A 23,758-nucleotide genomic window follows, 5' to 3' on the forward strand; every position below is an offset into this window, starting at 1 on the left:
ACTTTCTAAGTGTTGTCTAAAATTTTAAATACCTCCCTCAAAAAATAACAATTCGTATATATTTTAACTTTGATTTTTAATTTTTACCAATTTTAAAATAAAATAACAAGTATAAAATGTTGCTTAAAATATACTTTAAAAAATGTTATCTGTTTTAAAGAATAGGCAACACTTCTAAAAGATTGATTTAAGAAATGTTGTTTTTGAAGCAAAAAAGGCGTTGCCTCAAATCCAAAAACGTTGCTATAGATCAAAAGCAATTTTTTTTCAATCTTTAGACAACATTTTTTAAAAAATATCTCAGCCCTAAAATATTATAGTGTTAATTGGATATCTATATTGCTTTTAATTTTGTAAGGTTCTTTTTATATCAAAAACGTTAAAATTAATCGAAGATTTTTTTTCAAAATATTTGCGTTCAAAGATCTAGTTAGATTGTCAATTATGAATACCTTTAATTTGTATAGAAATATTCAGTTAATTCTAATATTTTTTATACTAAAAATAATCTAATTATAAAATTAAAAATAGTGTAAAAATTCAATTAAAAACATATAAAAATTTAATTAAAAATTTGGTAAAACTATAAAAAATAACAGAATAATTAAATTTAAAAATAATAACGACAATAAAAATACAATAAAAATAATACTACTAGCTAATTTACTCCATGATATTAATTAAAAAAATTTTATTTTTTACAATATTTTTTAATCAAACAAATTAATAATTAATTCGTTACAAATTATAGCTTTATTTAAAAATTTAAACCCAACTTACTTATCATATTAATTGAGACTACTCAGTAGCATAAAGTGGCAATTGATTCTAAAAGATAATATAGTGGGACCAATAGCACTTACATATATAGTCCATAGGACATTAATTTATATAATAAAATAATAAAATATATCAAATCCAATGAAACTGATCCAGTCAACCATGGTGTCTTAGCACATTTCATTTTTTCCGCATTATGTTTCTTATCCTAAGAAGCATATGAATTACGTATTAGCTAGGTATATAATTTTATACATAAATTCAAAAAACTATATATATGTGTGAGATGTTCTTATTCCCATATGCAATTCTTTGATGATAGCAACTTCTCACTGCTTCTTTATATGTTATTTTTTTACGGCCATCCCCTAATAATAGGTCATTCCTCTAATGCGAAAAATAAAAAAAGTTCAAAATATATCGCACGCATGTTGACATGTTGTTCACAAAAATGCCTTTTTCACGTCTCTTGCTTTTTATTATTCCATTCGGAAAAAAAAAAGAGAGAGAGAACTAGAGATATAATATTAACAATGAAAAACTCTAATTATATTTGTTCTTTTTTATAATTATTTATGTGATAATTAAAAAAATTATTTTTATTAATATAATAATATATTATTAAATAATTTATGCATTTTTTTGCATTAAGAGTATATATATCGATTAAGTAGTTCATTTGTTATTTAAATAAGTATCAAAAGTTCAAATTTCGTATTGTACATACAATAATTTATTAACTAACGATAAATTTTTAAATAAAACGTCTATTTGTGATAGAATAATTTTTTACCTACTGAACTGAGAGATAATAAACATAATCAAAGGATATCAAAAATATTATTTATACACTAAAATTAATCATTATGTATTTATATATAAATATATATATTATTTAATTTATTTTAATATATATTTTATATTATTAACTGATTTTCGTGTACATGTCATATGTCGAAAAGATATATATGGTGTGGTTCTATTGGAATAATTATGGAAACATGTTCAAAACTATCTAGAAGGAGAATAGTTAATACAGATAGATAAGCATCAAACAATCCTTCATATCTTAAGAGAACATGTTCAATCATTCTGTTTTTGTATATAGTAATATTAGTAATTTAAAAAAAAAAATAGTACCATTGCATATAATACAACCTAACTAACTATTGACGTGAAATACTATTCTAGACACATATATAGATGGATACTTTTAAAATGCCTTTATATGTGTCTGATATCAGAACTTATATTATTGGGGGTACTTATAAATGTGTACTAATGAATTTTAATTTATTGACTAATAATAATTTTTTAAATGAGATTTTAATTGGTAACAAATTAATACTTAATTTATTAAATTAAAAAATATCGTTTATATATATATTAGTCTTCTAATGAATACTTAATTTATTACTAATAACTGGACATATATTATTAGTCTTCTAATGTTATTTTTTTAAACTCCATAAGCCCATATAACTTATCTATATATATTTGGTACTAAGTATATATATTGCGACCCTTAAGTATAAACATCAACTTTTTTGTTTATATAATATTGTTAGTGATATTAACTAATTTGTAGCAACAATATCTTTTGCTTTATTGGCAACTCAAAAAGAATCGTGATGAGAATAGTAATGCTTTGATGAAAAATTTTCAGTAGTGCTTGACTAGCAAATAAATAAAAGACCCATGATGACAATAAGATTTGTGAATGACTACTACCAATTTAGAATATTTGCACATTATATTTTGTCACAATGTCCTATTTACCGTAGTACCCCAACACGTGTTTCTACCTCTCATGCTAAATGACCAAGTTGACTTCATGACAATGAGGCAAATAAAAAATGATCAAATTCAAACGCATTTTTTCTACTAGAGTATGATTGTTCTATAAGATATAAAATCCTGATCGTATTCTATTAAATTTGTAAAGAATTTTGTAAAAATCTCTCTTGTATTTAACAAAATACATCATATATATATATATATATATATATATATATATATATATATAGAAACATTCATAAAAAAACGTTATTTACCCTAATTATTATACATTTTAGCTTTGACAACAACTTAATTAATTGTCAAAATTCTTTGCAGGTATCATTTTTTATTAGGTTAAAAAATTGCAGTTGATTGAAAGTTTTATCTAAAAAGGATAGTCTCTTCAAGTTTATCCGACATCTTTAAAGAGGTCGGATACGGTAAAAAAATCAACTTGCACTTATCTAAATGAGTAATTGTTTCTCCGAATCTCTCATACTATTTCTAACCTCGCTAAAAGACGGATCCTAAGAAACTCCCAAGATAAAGGGAATAGTTATTCATCAATAAAGGTGGAATTACTTCAACAAAGTGGTTATCAACTCTACTATAAATATACTGATACTCCTCAGGTATACACATGTTCTATTCTACTAAAACCTGTTTAAAGTCCTTTGTTAACTTAAGTATCAGAATCTTTTACAGGACACTGCCTTATAAAGAGTCTAGACCTTACGCTCAGACACACATCAGCGTTTCAGCTAACTCTAAGAATATTACTGAACACATATATATCGTTCTAGCAAAAATATCTAAGATTTTAAATTTTATTTGTTTGTTTATTTATTTGAAGTAATTAAGTAGTAGGGTCATAGTAGCATTAATGGAGCAAAGAAGATGCATGGTGAAGAGATAGAGTGAGCTGTGTGAAACAAGACAGCACCAACACTAAAAATGGCCATGTGCATTGGTTTATAGTTAGTGCATTAGGTTATATATTGACTGTGTTTTCCGTGTGGATAATTAAAGAATAAAGATTAAAATTAAATTTTTATGTAACAAGGATAGATAAAATTTTAATGTTAAATTTTATTTTATAAAATAGTTTTTATTATGTATTACCCATAAAAAAATTAATTATTAAAACTTGTCTTAAACCTTTTATTAAATCATAAATTATTTAATTATCATTTTGATTAATAATCTCATATTTATTATTATTAATAATATACATTTAATTTATAAAAAAATAAATTGATAATAAGTATGTTTGTACTTATGACTAATTGAATTTTTCTGTATGTGTTTAATTTGAATTGTGTGAACAAGAAGCTAAGTGATCTAATCAATAAGTATATTCAACTATTAGTGTAGGTTTCTCTTGGGGTAAACTTTAATTATTCGATACATCTAATATCAGTTCTTTAAGTAGAATGTTTATCGTCTATTTCTAAGAATGCAAAAATATCTTTACAAGAATTTTTATATCAGAAAGAAAAATAAAATAAACAATAATTAAAAATATTAAATAAAATAATTTTAAGCTATTTTAGACTGATTTTTTTTATTATCTTTCAAACATTTTTATTAGCTAAAAGTCTAAAACCCAATGTCATCAAACGTTCAAATTAACACATTGAAGTCCTATAAATAATTAGCTACCATAAGTCTTAAATTGTTCAATGTGATTGATAAACTCTCGTGACTTTAAGAGTTTATTAGGTTTACTATTCTTGTTCCCTAAATTCATCATGAATGCCAACGAGCTATAATTCAGGCAATTATTTTTGGAACATATAATGTATTAAGTATGTTAAGGATAACCAAGATTTTTCAACGTGAAGTTGAAACTTAGTAGCATAAACCTGTCTAGAAGAGTACAGAATAGATAACCAAACAATGCAGTAGTTATACGCCTACGGTTAGCTACGATTTAGGAATTCAAGACCACCTAATTAAAAAGTTATTTATTTATAGTCCTTTTATATGAACATACATTGATACATATACTAATGTCTTATAATGGTACATTCAAGTCCAAATCATTGAAAATAATTCAACTAATATAATGTTTTAAACTTGCTACTTCATTGAAAAATTCTTATCATATTCATATACTATTTATTCACAAGTTTTCACGATATAGTTCCGTGTTATTGAGGCAATTTTGTTATAGTAGAAACTCCACTTCATATAAAATTATTTAAAAATTATTAAATAATTTAATAAATTTAATCTACACCTTTTCTTATTATAATGATATATTTTTGTCGTTTTTTTTTATCTATTATGATGGTGGTATGTTTTACACGGAGTAGGTGTTTTGGATTCGATTTCTTAAATATCGTCACAAAATGCCAAGTAAAAATTCTTGTTTATAAGAATTTAATATTACTAAACTACAGTACAAGAAATTGCATAAATATTTTTTTTTCCTTTTTACCAAATACGATCACATGATCTTGTACTCAAAATTATATATAGGAAATTTAACTGCTAAATTGTGAAGTCAAGTGTGGATAAATAATATCTATGATTTTATTAGGAAATTAATTTTTTGTAACCAATAATGATCTGTAATAAATTAGTGGATGGACAAATATTAAAGGAAAAAAAAATTCAGAGTCTTTCTCTTTAGAATTAAACCTTTGTGAGTTCATTTACCATAAGATAATAGTCTAAACTCCAATTAACAAACTTTCTGTAATGAAATAATTTTTATAATGACTATCATATTCGATAATATGCTTCGAATCAGCATCAAGACAAAGGTTAATGTTAGTCTATGTCTTTAACTAGACATTTGAGGAGGAGCACAACATCGTACACTCAAAAAAGCACATCTTAAAGCATTATTCATTTATTATTCCAATCATAATTATTGAAGCAATTTTTGGCAAGATATTTTTGTGGCTATTTCTAAGAGATAAGAGTAAGATGTGGTAGTGGATGGTGCAAAAACAAGGTAGTGCAATCTTGTTTTTCCTTCCTTCATTGGAATTGCATGTTACTAACTTTTCAAAGCGTGAAACATTAGAGGAGCCAATTAACGGAAAATGACACCACTAACCAAAATTTGCACAAGTAGATAGAATTGGTTTTGATAAATTCTTCCCTTTATCGAACAACAAAGACATATTTATATTCCAAGCAATCCAAATCCGACCATAGATAAAAAGTTAAAAGGATTTTTTTTTTTTGGCAGCAAAGTCATTCAAGTAAAAAAGAACATGACACTATAACAACTAACAAGTATCTTTCACTTATGCCATAGTTTTGAGCAAGATTCAAATAATTCAATACTCCTTTCCACACTTTTCTTTTTCTTTCAATGCATATAAACAAATTTATTATGGATAATACAAAAGAAATCAGATTCCTATAAACAATCAGCAATGCCATGCTCAAACAACAATGAACCAAGCAGGAATCACATGAAATATTTTTTGTTTGTTTTTGTGATATTGAAAGAGATTTGGATGTAAATGGTTCGGATATGAATGTGATTCCTGTTAGAACACTATGGTGTTGTCTAATACGTGTGGCCGACTTTACCTAGTGAGACAAGACTTAATTGTTTCATCCAAAGGAAGAACAGAAGAATGAAGTCTCACTAGGGGTATTTGAGTATCCAAATGGCAGTTAGAGTTAGCAAATAATATGATTCAATAACTCGGATATAACTCTTCATGGAAATCACATGGAGGTAGAACTCTATTTCCTGCAATACATCTCCAATTGATAATGATATGTGCGTCAAATGTTTCTTGGTCTGTGCCAAGACATGACATATCTTCCGATAATATTTTTCACAGGAAGTGGTCCCCTGTTCATTATTAAGGAAAATAAGATTCATGTTACAAAGAAGAAAAAGATAATGATAATAGGAGAAATTGTTTAACATTAAGAGATCCATCATTTGTCCTAACAGAACAGAGATTAAGGGAAATGATTCATATATTGTTAAGTACAACAATAGCTTCTGTAAAACCATGTTTCCTCAAACATTAAACAAGATACTGATGTAACTATACATCAAGAGAACATATCAAATTGTGCTTCAAATAAACGACTTAAGAAAATGAGGTGAAAACTTCCATAGATAACTTGGCGAGTATTTATACAAAGAGCTTTATCCATCAAACCTCAAACAAAACATAATCTTAATGTAAAATATATAACAAAAGGGCAATAACTAGTAGCAGGAGTTACTCACCACATATGGGAATCATTGCTGATGTTCCGATTATCCCCCAAAACATAAACATGGCCTTTAGGCACACGCTGCGAGGATAGAAATAAAGTGAGGAAAAGGAAAATATGAATCAACAAAGAAACAAGGGGAAATGATATCCAGCCACAAAGCAAACATAAAAGGGAAAGCGAGAACACATGATTCTCCATAACAGAACATTGTTAATCCGGAAGCTACTAAGCAGACATTTGTTGAACTTGTGAAAGAAGCATAGTTTGAGATTTTGTGCAACGACTCTACCTCATAATGTTCACGAATATGAATTGTGGTCACAGCATAATTCTTGAATGAAGGTTAAAAGTAAAAAGGACCATAGCATTAATTAGGGCCTCACAGTTAACTCCAGTGTGTATGATGGTGGACCTGCTATGAAATCTTCATCCCGTGCAACACCATTGACATAGAGTTCCCCATTACGAATCTGCAAATTTTGCGATTCAGGATAGGAAGACTTGATGTGTTAGTTATATTTCTCTCTGCTCGTGATTTATTTTACCAAAAAAAGAAAATTGAAGCACATTTATACCTCAACTGTGTCTCCGGCTTTTGCAACAATTCTCTTAATGAAAACACCATCCATTTTGTCTCTAGATAGCTGTACAGAATACCAGCACAATCATATAATTGAATTGTGTCATGAGTTGCGTCCTAGGAATATGCAAGTAAGTCGCAACTTGTCCCATGATAACATACCTTTGTTGGATCCCGGAACGTTACAATATCATTTACAGCAGGACTCCTGAGGTAAAATGAAGCCTGACAAAGTTTGCAAAAATAAATCAAAATTCAAATATTAAAAAGATGATAGAAGTAGAAAAACAGAAATTTATCAGAAAATATTTGTTGACCTTATTTTTGAGTGTGTTTCTCACCACAACACAAACAGTCAGTATGCAGAAACAAAAATGAAAAGAGTGTAAGACAAAATATAAAAAATGACCCCACTTTTAAAATTGCATCATAATGAAGCAGAATTTCAACGAAGCTAAAGTTTATTTCCATCAACAAAAATCAACACGAACTACAGCAACGGAAAGAATCATTAACCAAACAATATCTGCTATTTATACAAATTATTCATAAAGCCAATTGACATACTCTTTCTGCATCCTCTCTTTCATTACATATCAGTTATTGCTACATCTCCCACGACCTAAAACTAAGATCCCTTTGACCTAGATTATTATTCTCTATCTTTCTCCCTTTTATAGTCATTTACCCTTATGCTGTATTAATGTTTGTGCCATTTTCAAACATTGTTTAGATGGTCTTGCTAAATTGAGTTGATAGGAGGGCAATGTCTAAGAACTCGTACATTTCTTGTTAGTCAAATTTCCACTTCTTACTTTCCAGACGACTCATGTCACCCCGTCCCCCCCAAAACCACCACTAGGGCTGGCAATACATACCCTACCTGCAGGTATTTAACTTGGCCCAACCCGTTCGAGTAGGGTAGGCTACTCAACCCTAGGGGTGTACATGGCCCGGCCCGGCCCGAAGACCCGATCCGGCCCCGAACACTTTAGGGGGCTAATTTAGTGTGATTTCATTGGGTCTAGGACCGGATAAAAGTCTCAAAAATAGATCCTGTTATTATTTCGAGTCGACGGGTCGGGTCCGTGCCACAGCTCGGGTCATCCGAACTCGGTCCGGTGACAAGGTCATCATACACAATTAATATTTTGTGTTATTAGCGATAGATGATAGCTATTCTTATGTGGAATTTAAATATTGTAAACCTTAATATTTTTTGTTATTAGTCATTATAAGATTATAAGTTAATATTTTATGTTTAAAATGCATAAGACTTTAGACTAATGCATAATATTGTGTTATTTGTAATGATTTAAATATTTGGTGTTATTAGACAATATTAGTATTGATTATGGTTATGCTTTAATTTTAGAAAAGGAATGGTTCTTATTATATTTTTTTAAGTGAATTTTATTATGTGAATTATGAAATAATAGTTGGAGATTAGGTGATTTTTACATGATAAAGACTCGGTTTTCACCCGGTTTTTACCTGGCCCGAAGGTAGGTTTCATCAGGTCTAAGATCGGGTTAGGGTCTAAAAATTAGGCCCAGCCTATATTTCGGACCGGATCTGGGTTAAGCCAAAGCCGGTGTAATTTAGAGCATTTGTATATTTATAATATGTATGTTTGTAATTTTATGTTAAGTTTCTTTAAGATTTTATTGTTTTTAATTTTAATTTGAATTTAGTTTTATATTTTTTATTTTATTAATATGTGTAAAATTTGGAATGATTGAATTTTTATATTTGCTTTGAAAAAGTTTGATATTTCTACAGGTAGAGTAGGATAGGATAGGGTTTAGAACTTTAGGATGCAAGTAGGGTTAAGGTCGAGAGATTCTCAACCCGCGAATAGGATAGGATAGAGTTTTAATGAAATTCTCAACGGGCGGATAGGGTTAGGGTAAGATCCAAACCCTACCCTACCCTACCCTACCCTATCCATTGCCAGCCCTAACCACCACCCAACCAAAAAATTTACTACCAAAACTAGCAGAATTCATTGAGTATATCAAGTAGAATTCACTTAATCACTTCAAAGATAAGTGGTTAAACAACTTTGTTATCACCAAACGTAGCTTATTCATACAATACTGAAAACTATATCTAGATGTCTTGACCAATTTACACCCTCTTTTACCAAACATACATTTTCTGACTTTCACCACCCGATGGTAAAACACGAAGTACAACTTAAAATGTCAAATCAACTTGCCATTTGTAGAACTTGTAGTTTCGGACAGACTTCGGATTTCAGAGTATATCACTTCTAAGGAGGGTATTTATTTAAGGGTATATACTCCAATGGAACGATTGCCATGATAAAAACTAATCAATACATACAAGAACACCAACTCCTAAAAAGAAATATCAATGGGATCTAACTAGAGCTAGCTACAACCTAAACAGCAGAAAAAATTGTATTACGAGTAAATTAAATCTACACACAACCATCAATTGGAAGGTTCTGCCAACATAGAACAGGAATATGCTAAAACATAGAAGTTAGATAGATAAAAAGAAAAAGAAAAAGAAAAGGGGCACAGATTTAAGAGAAAAGAATGAAGTTAGGAGGTACCTTTTCGACGAGAATTCGATCACCAACACGAAGGGTAGGGTACATAGAAGAAGAGGGTATGTAGTGAAGTTCAGAGAACATGGTCCAGAGAAGCGCAAGCAGAAGGAGCCTCATGAACCCATCAAGACCAGGCCATCGGAAGAAGCCTCCACTCTGACATGGCATCCATCGCATTGAAGGAGAAGCCACAAGGAAGTAGTACAATGCACTGGGCCTCAAGAAACTCATGGTTACTCCAACTAAACCAAACAAACAACAGAATTCAGTTAACCTAATTAAGAATTTAGAACAAATGAGAGAGTGGATCGATTATCATGAATCATGCATGATCAGGGTTTTGTACCAGGATTCGTGAAGAGATCGGAGTTTTGACTTTTAATTTGAAATCGGACAATGAATCCAGAGAAAGAGTCAAAATTGAGAGAAGTGTAACAAGCGATGAATGAATGTGAGAGAAGCCAGAGCTTCAGACATGAAAGTTGAAACTTGAAAGAGAGAGAATGAAAATGAGGAAGAAGTGTATCTGTATTAGTAAATGGTGAAGTTAGGTGAGACTTACTGATTAAGTTTCTGCATCCAACGCGGTTTTCTGACACGTGAGTGTTTGTTTGTCTACGGTTACGTCACACTGCAAAGCCGTTACTGTAACTAACAAAACATAAGAAACAGTTGTGTTTTTTTCTTTTTACAATTAGAGCCCAATTCATCTAGAGCCCAATTTTCAAATCCTTCACCAGGCCCAGTATTACCTACAACACCAAAAATATCGTACTCGTAAGTTCGTATCAAATTTCCATTTTTCCAACCCCAAGGCCCTGAAGTGAAAGCTCTTCGACTTCCCCTTATTTTCCAGCCACAATAAAATAAATAGAAAAGGTAACTTGAAAGGGAAATATGCAGCAGACGTCATTGCTCACGAAATTCTGAAGAACATTAATATATATATATATAGAATTTTTTTTATTTACAGATGTTGCTGCCATGAAGAGAAGGGGTTTCTGGATTCTGGATACTTATGGTGATAAAATGACTAATGATAATAAGAGTTGAGGCATTTTGGGCCAAGAAAAAAGTCCAACAAGCCCATGCATAAAGCAGTAAACGACAAATTAGGGTGTTATCGTATCACATCGCCACACGTACACAAATTTTGGACCTCACCTCGTTATCTTCTATTCCTCTTCAATTAATTTATCACACTGCTCACACTCGCACGCACGCACTCACTCAAACACTTGACAGTGAAGAAGAAGAAACAGAAACAGAAACGATGAAACTTCGGCAGTACTTACCTTTTGTATGGCTTCTACTGTCATGGAGATGGTCACTATTACCGTTATCTTATGCATCTGATGAAGAACAAGGTTCCACAAGCATAATCTTCACCACACTTGGTCGACCCGATTACGCCTTCGACATCTACTCCGTCCCAGTTAATAATATTCCACTCACTCCCAATTCTGAACTTCGACTCACCGATGGCCACTCCGTCAATTTTAACGGCCAATTCGCTCCCCCCACCCTCCTTCTCCCTACAGACCCACCACCGCCCCTTCAACTCGTCTACGTCACTGAACGGAATGACGGCCTTTCCACCATCTTCTATGACGCACTCTACCTCCAACAACAACCCCAAACCTCATCAAGAAGATCCACTCTCGAATCCCAAACCATCACCAAAAGAATCCAACTCCCTCTGCTACCCAATCACTCGCAAAACGATAACAAAGTCTCCATGAAGGATAAACCAACCCTCACGGGAGAATATCTTATCTACGTCTCCACACACGAGAACCCCGGCGTGCCACGTGTCAGCTGGGCAGCCGTGTACTCTACCCACCTCAAATCTGGTAACACTCGAAGGCTAACCCCTTACGGCGTCGCTGACTTTAGCCCCGCCGTGTCTCCTTCCGGGGAGTTCACGGCCGTCGCCTCCTACGGCGAATCTGGATGGAACGGCGAGGTGGAGGATCTTACTACTGACATCTATGTGTTCTTGACTCGGGATGGGACTCAACGAGTCAAGGTTGTTGAACACGGTGGCTGGCCAAGCTGGGTGAACGATCGCACCATCTATTTCCACCGGAGGGGCGACGACCAGTGGTGGAGTGTTTACCGTGCTATCCTCCCCGCCGGGAAGGGATCCATATCCGTTGACTCGGTCCGAGTCGAGCGAGTCACCCCGCCGGGTCTCCACGCGTTCACACCCGCAACCTCGCCGGCAAACCACGAATTCATCGCCGTCGCGACAAGGAGGCCGGGTTCCACCTATCGCCAAATCGAATTATTCAACCTGGTCAAGAACGAATTCACCGAGTTGACTCGTTTCGTCTCACCCAATTCTCACCACCTTAACCCGTTCCTCTCGCCCGATTCAACCCGGGTCGGATACCACAAGTGCAGGGGCGAGCCAAACTCAAACGAATCCCCTCAGCTATTACTCGAGAACGTTAAAAGCCCGGTTCCCGGTCTATCCATCTTCCGGTTCACTGGTTCGTTCTCGGTTTTTTCTCCCTCGGGTGACCGAATCGCTTACGTCGACATGCCAGGGATCTACGTAGTGAACAGTGATGGTTCGAACCTTCGAAAGGTTTCTGACGCGATGACATTTTCAACCGCATGGGACCCGGTTCGACCGGGTATAATCTACACTGCACTCGGAGAAGGATTCTCCTCAGAGAGCACGCGTATTGATATCATTTCCATCAACGTTGACCAAAAGAGTAACAACATCAAGCGGTTGACACTCGGCGGAGGCAACAACGCATTTCCCTCGGTTTCGCCTGATGGGAAATGGATCGTGTTCCGGTCAGCTCGGACGGGTTACAAGAACCTCTATGTGATGGACGCGGCCGAAGGCGAAAGCAACGGGCTGAGACGGTTGACGGAGGGGCCCTGGACAGACACAATGTGTAACTGGTCACCGGATGGAGAATGGATCGCTTTTGCTTCGGACCGGCACGCACCCGGTAATGGAAGTTTTGAGTTGTACTTGATCCACCCCAACGGAACCGGGTTAAGGAAACTTATTCAAAGCGGGTCGGGTGGGAGAACAAACCACCCGTACTTTAGCCCCGATGGAAAGAAGATTGTGTTTACTTCGGATTTTGCTGGCATTTCTGCTGAGCCAATATCTAACCCTCATCAGTACCAGCCGTATGGTGAGATATTCACCATTGGGTTGGACGGGTCGGGTTTGACAAGATTGACCCATAATTCGTATGAGGATGGTACACCTGCTTGGGCCCCCAAGTTTCTGAAGCCCGTTAGTATTGAGAAGCCCAAGGGTGGCCCGTACTGTGCCTTTGAGGATTTGCATTGGCTTAGCAATATGCCTAATGGTAATGGAAGTGTTGTGTCAAATGCTCAGTGTGGTTTATAAGGTCTTAATGGCATTTTATATTGCAATTTTTATCTTTTGGTAAATGCCTTTATCATTTGGCAGATGCATAATAAGATGCTTGCTACTGTAAAGTGTGAACTTTGGGTTATATGTATTATATATACTTTATAATTATTATGGGTTATGATTGGCGTTGCTTTCTCATGATACTTGTAGAGCAAACTCAAATTCATTGGAAATGATACTTTGTAACTATTGATTAGATTAAAAGGCCATAGTAAAAAAGGTTCAACAAATTAATCATGTGCTAATGTGCTATTTCTGTTTTACTGCTTACTACATATTTAAAATTGGGCAGTTATGTGGTAGCCATAAAAATGATGGAGATGCAGTAGTAGCCAATGATTCAAGTAGATTCTTTGAAGCTTGATTTTTTTTGTCAATTTATGGCCGAACCCCCACAGAGCATGCCACATCAAATGAAAAGCAGATACAACAAGAACTCTTCTAATCAAGGTGGGAAAAATGGTAACTACATATACAATGATAAGAGAAGAATGGCCTTCTCTCTTGAGTAACGGCAATTCAACTGTATTTTTCCTCAATTCTGAAAATATTCTGAAGGTATTGAGGAAGGGCAACACTTCTTGGCCACATTTTTGTACTGAAAACACAAATTCAACATATCTATGTTAAGAGGAAAATATTATACAAGGGAACAACAAATCATAGCAGCAACCACTCAAGAGGCAAAGATGTTTATGTTTATACCTTGTGCTGACTATACTTTTCCCTAATTGCAGGCAAATTGGAGTTAGGATTGTTGCAACAAAGTCGATGGAGATCCCTTACACAACTACACAAATCAGAAGGCTGGTATTGTGTATAGTGCTTCAATGTAGCATTCTGTTTAAGGAGAAAAAATAATATCAAGCACAAGCATATATACCCTTAAAATGAATACATTAAGAATCTTAAAATGATCATAGGCTTTGTTGATAGTACTGTACCCATGGTTTGGTTGAGGGGGAGAGTATAAACTTGGCTAGAAAAATTGCAGAAGCAGCTATTAGTGACGGAGCATAACAAAGCATACTGTACTCCAACAAAGACAATTCGGCAATGTAGTTTGTCAAGCACTCTAGTTGCAACGAAGGGGTCTGAAAAAATAAAGACATGGAATCATTTTTCTGTTAGAAGTGGAGTTTAATTATAAAGAAACAATACAATTAAATGCAGTACAAGAACTACAAATAGAAATAACCAGCTTAAGAGAGGAAGATACCTCACTGACTCCTTGAGCTGCACGAACGAACCGTCTGATATCACATGAAAAATAAAAGAGGTGTTGAATTAGGCCATTGAGAAACCATAGAACTTCAAATGATCAGTATAAGATAGCAATCACTTTAATCACTACCTTAAGAAACACTTAATTGTTGGAGCTGTCATTTCAAACTTCAGATAATTCAAGACAGCAGATTCCATTTGCAAAACCTGCATTGAATAATTTGCATTAGATTGGCACACTAAATGTACTATAAACAAGTAACTTGAAGCTGCAAAATTAAGCCAATAAAATGTAAAAGCACAAACCTCTTCTTTGAAGTATGTGTTGTCGGTGATGTAACAAAATTCCTCTACCTGGGGTGCACAAATCTCCTCATATTTACTGTCAATAATAACCAAAAATCAAAGTCTATTATTATGTGTTTTTGTCAATCCAAATAGATAAAAAGAAATGGTAGAAATTTCATCAATCAGAGACATAACAGGGACCCTTACGAGGCAACCATCATGGAAGCAACACCAAGTAATTGTAATTTTTGCCTGTTCATTGGATTCCCTGAAAGATACCTATCTATGTAGTTCACTGTCAAATACAATGTATCAGGTACCAATCGATACTCTTCGGCTACCTGAAAATCGAATACGGAAGTTTAGCATACAGCTATAAACCCCCAACCCCCCCCCCCTGCACTTGATCTCCCAATTGCAATATAGTAAGATAAAAAGTTCAATATCATGTGCCAAAAATTAGGTGTGTTCATATTTTTTAACACTATTTTTTTTTGTTGAATATCAAGATTACCTCAACAAGCCAATCAATCAATATAGCACGCATGCTTGGATTTATGTCCTTCTGAACAGTCTCCATGAAGTCCGTGGAAGGTCTTTTCTTTGCCTAAGATTCCATATTTAACAAAGAAAAAGAATTTAGAATAAACAAATCAAATGGTATTAATTTTAATGTTTTGTAGCAGATAGGTATTGATGGTGAAAAGGTTAAAAACTAAATAAAATAAGAGGGACTATCTGACTAATAAAAATAAACTCTCATAGTTATTGAGGATGACTAAGCCCTCAAATGCAACTTTATGAAGCCAAATGTGAAAGAAAGCAGAAATGAAGGACTAAGGTGCAATCCGACAAAAAGGTCATTCTACCACTATTCAAAGAATAATGGCATTCTACTAAATTTTGAATAAAGAAAAGCAGTCAGAAATTTAAGTTGGGAATCTAACAAAGCAAGATCCACTTACTATTCAAAAAAAATTCAAATAGTCTTACAAAGTTGCAGTAGCTACAGTGATTCTAAACTAATAACACATCAAACACATAATATGAGGTATGCATTTTTTACCTCAGATGCACGCAGGTGCTTGTATATATCACAAGCAAATGTTGCACAAAGCTGGGGATCCATGAAGTTGTTATCAACATTCACAACTTTGTCATCTTTCTCCAACTCAACAAGTATGTCTCTACTGCATATGTTCCCTGCAAAACATATCCAATCATGTACTGCATTAGAAGACAAGGCACTGGTACAGACAATATGATAAAAAATAAAACAAAATCAAACCCCACAAAGATGATTTACAAAATATAATAACACAAATAGCATATTCATATCCACATTCATATTCATATTCATAATCAATTTCAACCTGCTGGTGGCTCTGGAGTATCAGAAATGTTGAGGGTGCTGAATGTCTTCCTCTGAATTGAGTCAACGGCCGGCGCGATATCATTGTTGTCCAAATACTCAATGTCAGGGCTCTTGAAAGATTCACAAGAAGACATGGTCTCATCCAAAGACATGGAAACAGATGCCCCATCTGATTTACAAGGAGAAATATCCATTTTTGAGATATGAACACTAACAGGGGCAGCAGCAGCAACAGCAACAACAACTTTCTTAGCATCACCTTCTTCCCTTGCAGAGACATAACTAGGCTTCGGAAAAACAACAGCATTGCACTTTACAGCACTCTGCAAAATCGGTATCTTGTTGCTTGAAATTGAAGAACAAGTTGTAGTAGTGTTACATGATGAAGCCTCTTTCTTCGTCTTAGCAACTTTAGTAGCACAAGGTACCTATCAAAATTAACAATTGATCAATCTATGAAACCCTAAACCTAAACCTAAAGCTTGAACACGTGAGGAATGAAAGAATACAGAAGTGGAAAAAATACCAGAGAAGAGCGTCGAGAAATGTTATTGGTGAGGTTTGTTAGCGGCGCTCGCTTCTTCGCAAGGGAAACCTTTCCCGCGTTGTGGTTTTCGGTTGACGACGCCGATGCATGGCGTTTTGCCAAAGACGACGTCGTTGAGGAAGAAAACGATGAACGACGGTTCGACATTTCAATCAAATTTTGAACCGTTGAAACTCCTTTTCTTCAATTTGTCTTTGTTTTCTTGAGAACAATATACTCTAAATTCTGAACGAGAACCAAGTAAAGAAAGAGAGAAAACGAAGACGCAGAAACAAAGAAAGAAAGAAAGATTGTTAGTGGCACTATTTGCTCTGATTTTCAGAGAGAAATCAATTACTACCATATAAAGGGAAAAGAAGGGGTCTTTTTCTTCTTCATTTGAAAACTTTTTAGAGTTAAGAGAAAAAACAAGAGAGAAAATCGTGAGTGTGCATTAAATCAGATTATTTTATTGTTTTATTTTTTTTTTAATTTATTTGTTTATCATTTATTGTGAATTTTCCTTTTTGATAAAGGTAGTATTTAATGTGGTTTTTGAGGGCGGGGAAAAGGGTTGGTTTCAAATGTGGGTCAATCTGGACCGTTGATCTGGCACATTATTCGTTACGAGTGTGGTCCCCTGCATGGTTCTATACTACTAGAGCTTATTTTTCAAAAATGTGTTTCGAGACGACGCCGTTTGAGAGTGCAGCTTCATACATGATGCAGGTGCAGCCTATGGTATTATGAATTGTCGTTGGCACGTGAGTGTGGAGGAGCTTCTATTTTGAATTTGAATTGTTTCAAAGTTTCAAACGGTCACTGGATCTGTCGTTTGCTGCTGCTTTGAGGAGCCAAATACTGATCCCAATTCCCAAACATAGTCCTTTCTGTACAAAACAAGTTGATAATATTAGTATTCATGTTTTAGTTTTTCGTATTTGATTAATGCCATGCACAACACCAATTCAAATCTTTGCACCAAAAAAGAGGAGGCTCTCCCCCACTACGGAACCTATGCTAATTAAGAGAAGAAAATATTCAACTTCAAATGACTTTTTAAAACACACATGAAAAAGGTTTGTTCAGCATAGCGCAAACAAACTCCTTCAATTTGGTGAATCTAGTCATTCAATTTGTCTTGTTGTAGAAGAACTATGTTGTGTAGTTAGTAGTTACTAGTGTTAAACTCGTTAATTTGAATAATAACGAAATCATGTGTAAAATAGGGTATAAAAATATGTCTTTTTATGAACTATATTTAATTATATATTATGAATGAGTTATGATACTCACAGAATTATGATCAAAATAATTTTAATGAAACTCTTTTTGCAGAGCAAAGTCTTAAATTTGTTTGTCTTACATAAATGCTTATCACCAATCTTAGCTGTTGACAATTATATAAGAGGGACAAAGTTCCTTTGAATTTTAGGCTTTTTGTTTTCATTCTACTATAATTGAAAAAAAAAAGATTTTGTCTCTTTTTAGACAATCCTATTCTTTGAAAATAAATATAAAAAAAACTTCTAAGTAACAAATTAAAGTCTAATGCAAAATATATGTACTAAAAAAATAATTTCCAAATCAATGTCCATTAATAAAAATACTTTATAGAATAACAGAACTTGGTGCTTCAACAAACAAATTTGGATATGAATTTTTTTTTAATATTATTTTTGAACATAAAGATGTGGGGTGTTAAACATTGGGGTGTTGTTGGATTTACCTTCTTATAATGAACAAGAGATTTTTTTATTTTTTTAAAAGATAAAGTATACTTTTTATTCTTGAAATTTGGTAAAAGTTTCAAAAATACCCTTAAGTTTTATTTTGTTTTAATTTTGTCTAAAAAATTTTCGATTTACATTAAATATACCCCGCAGGCTAAATATTAAAAAAATTTAAGACCAATCTAACAATACTGCATGAAAATAATGCTTGATTTGCTTGTGTTGATGGTTATTCTTATGAAATTGTTGTTGAATTGGTCTTAAATATTTTGAAAAATTAGTCGCGAAAGGTATATTTGATACAAATCAAAAAATTTTGGGACAAAATTAAAACAAAATAAAACTTAAGGATATTTGTAAAACTTTTGTCAAATTTTAGGGACAAACTTTTGTCAAACTTTGTGAAAATCTGATTTTTTGCCGAACTTTGGCAAGACATAACTCGACTTCCGGACTCCCACCATCAGCATCTTCTTCTCTCATTATGCGCACACACGCTGAAAGAGAGATTGGAGGGAGCAAACCCTAGGTTCCAATTTCAATTCAACTTCAAATCCTTGCAACTTTCAATTCGGAGCTCCGATCGCCGCACCGTTTGTGGCCACGCGTTCACCACGTTGAGCTCTACAAAGTTCATAGAACAATTTGGTAAGTACCTCAGTATTTTTTTCTCAGTTACGCTCCCCTAATTTCGAACATTTGAGGATTTATTTTGAAGAATTATGTGATTTTGATGCCTTAGGATCAAATTAACCTTGTAGGCTTGCCAGGTATTATCCCAAACTTTCGTTGGTAAAGTGAGAAACGTTTAATCCTTGTCAAATTACTGAATTTGTGAATCCTAAGGTAATTCTAGTGTTGTTGTATGAAAATCTAGATTGAATTATGTATTTGGAAACAAATTGGTGGAGTTGGAGACTTGATATTGGATCTTGGGGAGACGAAGACCCGTTTGGTGTGACCTTGTAAACTTGGATTTTGTGGAACGGGTGGTGACATTCTGGGTTTTACAAGAAATCGGCCAAGGTATGGTTTTGGTTTCTCGTATATAATATGTACGGTATCGTGCAAACTTAGGCTAGATGACTATAGGATAAGTTGGATATGTGTTTGAAGCATATTTAATCATTTTAGTTATCAATATATGTTAAAATGATAAGGTATGGTCAGATTAATGATTCATTGATGTGAATATAGTTGGTGTTGGTAAAATAGATTGGTGAATGATGATTTTGATGCTAATAGATGAGGATTTTGAATGTGAACATATGAATGTTAATAAATTGATAAATGTTGGGCAGGAGGCCGTGAATTAGGGTCGGAGGCCGTGAAATTGGGTCGAAAGTCAAAAAAAGGTAAGAAAGGTGAATGATGCTTGTATAAGCAATGATAACGATGATACTGAATTTATAATAATGATTCTTGTATGAATGATGATTTATGTATGGCTTGAGTTGAAGATGGTTAAGAGAATTGATAATGAGAATTGATTAGGTATATTTTGGGACATTGAAATGTGACTTGGTATGATTAGATATTGTCAAAAAGGCTTAGAGTTTTGATGTTGAGATATGAGATTGGTGAAAATAGAGGTTTGATAAGCTTTGTGAAAATATGATTTTTTGTCGAACTTCGGTGAGGCATAATTCGGATTCCAAACTCCCAAATTATTTCAAACTTATTTCATATGAAAATTGGCTCTGTGAAATTTATGCTGTTTGAAGAATGGATGAAAAATATTTTAAAACGAGAAAGTTATGCGCATCGAAAGTTTGGAGTGCAAAGCAAAAAATTTTGCAGCATTCAACATTTTTGCCAAATTTGCAGATCTTGCATCCACGACCACTGCACGTGACGCGACTAACCCTTTCGGATTGGGCATATCGCTTACGCGAGCAGGGTGCTTGCGTACACGAGCGGAGAAAAACTCATCCATGCGTATGCGTGGTCCACGTGTACGTGTGACCCCCTGTTTACAGCAAAATAGATTTTTTGTTTTAAAACCTAATTTTGAACCTCTAAACCTCTATTTTTATTCTTTTAGCCCCTAGACCTTAGTGATATGCTTAGTAGTGAGATAAAATTAGGAAGGAGAAATAACTTGGAGTTGAAGAAGGGGCTACTTGATTTGACGAGGATGATGGAGTAAGGATGATGTGCAATTAAATGAGATATATGTGACCGGGTAGTAGGCAGTGGCGTTGTCCACTTGCTCCGGATATGAGATGAGGGAGAAGAATTATGAATCGAATTTAATTATGGAGTTTTGAATGAATATGAAAAAATTGAAATGATAACGAAAATAACAATGAACTTTGAATGTGATACCTGGATAGTAGCAAGGATTGTGGTTTATCCCACTTGCTTCGGGTCTATGTCTGAGATGTGATAATAATTGATAATTGATTAAGAATGAATGAAAGTATGCTTGAGATACCTGGACAGTAGCAAGGATGGTGATTCGTCCTGCTTACTCCAGGTCAATGTTTAAAATTTGATAATAATAATAATAATAATGATAATTGATTTAGATTAAATGAATGTGTGTTTGAGATACCTGGGTAGTAGGTAGGATGGTGGTTCGTCCCGCTTGCTTCAAGTCAGTGATTATGACGTCTAGGTAGTAGCAGTAGTAGTGGATTATTCCACTTGCTCCAGGTTGAGCTTTCAAACACCTGCCTGGGTAGTAGCCGCAGTAGTGGTTATTCCACTGGCTCTGGGTTAAGCAGGTAGTAGTAAGAAGGTTGTAGCTCAAACCCACTTGCTCCGCAATGGATGTTTCTGTCCATGGTTAGCTACCAGGACGTGTCGGTAACCGACAGATGATATCATCAGCCATAGGTCAGGTATGCATCATGTGCATTTGTATGTTTTGTTTGAGTGTGCATTGTCTTGGCTTGCTTAATTTTTTATTCGTGTTAATTGCTAATTGCCTACTTGTTATATATGATTTCTATATGTGCTTGTCTTGTTTGTTTTGCTTGTCTGTGTATTGGAATTCAGGAGGTTTGGAGGGAGGTGGGAGACCAAGAGGATAAGTTATGAATGAGTTAGAACTTTAAGATCCTTAGACGACCTATCTTACTTGTGGTTTAAAATTATAGTTTTAAAATTTTATAATTTGAGTGTCGGAGTTTTAAGATTGCCTCTGGCTTTCCCGGGATCTTATTTATTATATATGTGGGCACCTTAACCATACTAATAACTCCCGGTTCTCATCTCATACAATATTGTTATTTTTCAAATGCAGGTTGAGAAGTATCACTCTGTGTATTTTGGAGACTCTGAAGAAACGAAGAACTCTTAGGATTCAAATGCAGGTTGTATTTTATGTTTGTCCCTCTTAGAGGTTGACTCGGAGAAACAAGTTGTCGGTTTTCTATTTTGGGTTACTTTGGGATGTATATATATGTATATGTATATGTATACTCTGGTCGGTCTTTGCTTTGCAGGCCGAGCCTAGAGCTTGTTAATTGCATTTTTGGAACTCTGATCTTATATATTTATATTATCTTTTCCGTTCAATCTTATCCACCTTTCTACTTTTATCCGATCGTGAGTGTTGTGTTATTCTGCTTGTATTCGTTTAATAACTTTTCTTCAAAGGCTCCTAGATAAGATCTTTTCCACCTATATTATATATATAATTTTACTTTTAGAGGTCGTAATACCTCGCCACCTTAGTTTTATGACTTAAGCATAAGACTCTGAATGGTACGGTGTTACAAGTTCCGTCTACGCTTCCTTGTTTTAAATAAATTTCAAACTCAAGTAACAACTTGAGTTTGAAGGAGTAGATGTTAGAATATATTAGGATCAATTAGCATTTATTAGAATTCATTAGAATTATTTAGTATATATGACGTCTTTATTATAGGATATGACGTCTTTATTATTTCGATTTTCTTAACACATATAAATACTCTTTTATATTGTATCATTCCACAACAATTTAAATACACACAATTCTTTTTCTGTTGTTTTTTTTACACTTTCTAACCATTCTAACTACTATAAAATTTGTGTGTATATAATAATTGGAATATATGTATAGCATGATGAGTTTGTAGTGTTTATTGATGAATAATATTGACTATAAAATAAAGCTCAATTAGTTTAATGTAGAATAAAAGAGGTTACAACTTTTTCAAATAATATCAACCAATTGAATAAAATGAAATTAAAAAAAAACATATTATTTACCATTTAATTTAAAATTTTATATTTTTAAAATTGAAATATATTTTTCTAATATTTAGATTTTAACATTTATTTTTTTAATTTATATATACATTTAAATTTGAATATAAAATTTAAATATTTTTATAAGATTTACGTATAAAAATTATTTTTTTCATAAACTGCTACAACTATCAAGAATCTTCCCTTCTAAAGCAGTTTATGTTACAATAATCTTTCAACAAAATTATATTTTATTCTACTTTTAAATATTTTTAAATAAATATTTTTTTATCCTCACTTCAAATATTCATATTTCATGAACCTTTAAAATTAACACTAATAAAATGCATAATATTTTTTATCATGTTCTAACTCAATCTTGTAAAAAAATATTTTATAAATAGTTAGAACATGAGCATAATTCACCAAAAATAATATATTAACGTCGTAGAACATGGGTGCCTGATCACGTGACGGTTCAAGAACATCTCATAGTAAACGAAATTATAGTCTTGGTTTTGGGTTGATGACGAAATACTTACATGCACAACACCCACAATAAACTAGTATAATAATTAATTTTTAGTAAACTTCATCATCATTTTATTTATTATTTTTTAAACAACTACTTTAATTTAAGGAGCAAAAGTTACACATTATATAAAATAGTTATTTTAAATTTTTAACATTATCATTAGTCAAATATAATGAATCTTCGAAATGCAAGTATATTATTAACGAGTAAAGCTCTACATTCATGTAATTTTTTCGTCCAAACTATTTAAGTAATTTCAATCAGATGAGTCTCCTCAATCTCTTTATACATTTGTTATACACATGCCTCATATAACATATATAACGTAAATCTTCTGCTGCGTGATAAACCTTTCTTAACGTAAACTTTTCTCAACGTAAACCTTGTTCTCTTCTCGCGTTTTCGTTCTTCTTCTTCTTCAACCTAATAAAATTCGTCGTTCTCTTCTGTTCGCATTTTTCTTCTCTGCTCGCTTCTTCATTATTGATCGGCAATGAATTCAACATAATAAGCTCCGTCGTTCTTCTTCTTCTTCTTCATTTTCTTCTTTGATCTAC

The 23,758-nt window shown here is 33.3% G+C and overlaps 3 protein-coding genes across 4 annotated transcripts; 1 reads left to right on the forward strand and 2 right to left on the reverse strand.

The window, feature by feature from the left end:
- Positions 1 to 5,798: 5,798 nt before the first annotated feature.
- LOC112706035 (chloroplast processing peptidase) lies at positions 5,799 to 10,494 on the reverse strand. The gene is made up of 7 exons (XM_025757117.3): positions 10,273 to 10,494; positions 9,930 to 10,168; positions 7,508 to 7,570; positions 7,341 to 7,409; positions 7,149 to 7,235; positions 6,776 to 6,843; positions 5,799 to 6,385 (listed from the first exon to the last, which is right to left on the reverse strand). The coding sequence occupies exons 2-7, from the start codon at positions 10,155 to 10,157 to the stop codon at positions 6,316 to 6,318; spliced, it is 585 nt and encodes a 194-aa protein (XP_025612902.1). The 5' UTR covers positions 10,158 to 10,168; positions 10,273 to 10,494; the 3' UTR covers positions 5,799 to 6,315.
- Positions 10,495 to 10,609: 115 nt separating this feature from the next.
- Positions 10,610 to 13,456, forward strand: LOC112706033 (uncharacterized). Its single transcript, XM_025757114.3, has one exon. The coding sequence runs from the start codon at positions 11,200 to 11,202 to the stop codon at positions 13,309 to 13,311; it is 2,112 nt and encodes a 703-aa protein (XP_025612899.1). The 5' UTR covers positions 10,610 to 11,199; the 3' UTR covers positions 13,312 to 13,456.
- A 55-nt stretch (positions 13,457 to 13,511) lies between these two features.
- Positions 13,512 to 17,266, reverse strand: LOC112706034 (cyclin-A1-1). Of its 2 annotated transcripts, XM_025757116.3 has the most exons (12): positions 16,752 to 17,266; positions 16,485 to 16,653; positions 16,224 to 16,394; positions 15,917 to 16,053; positions 15,365 to 15,457; positions 15,058 to 15,191; positions 14,869 to 14,944; positions 14,693 to 14,769; positions 14,558 to 14,591; positions 14,283 to 14,432; positions 14,044 to 14,178; positions 13,512 to 13,936 (listed from the first exon to the last, which is right to left on the reverse strand). In XM_025757116.3, exons 1-12 carry the CDS (start codon positions 16,917 to 16,919, stop codon positions 13,874 to 13,876), a joined length of 1,407 nt encoding a protein of 468 aa, XP_025612901.1. In that variant the 5' UTR covers positions 16,920 to 17,266; the 3' UTR covers positions 13,512 to 13,873. The 2 variants fall into 2 exon arrangements, with proteins under 2 accessions (XP_025612901.1, XP_025612900.1); XM_025757115.3 differs by having other exon boundaries at positions 16,224 to 16,653.
- Between the last annotated feature and the right edge of the window lie 6,492 nt (positions 17,267 to 23,758).

The sequence above is a fragment of the Arachis hypogaea genome, chromosome 8, assembly GCF_003086295.3.
Source record: "Arachis hypogaea cultivar Tifrunner chromosome 8, arahy.Tifrunner.gnm2.J5K5, whole genome shotgun sequence".
In the NCBI taxonomy this organism is placed as follows: Eukaryota; Viridiplantae; Streptophyta; class Magnoliopsida; order Fabales; family Fabaceae; genus Arachis; species Arachis hypogaea.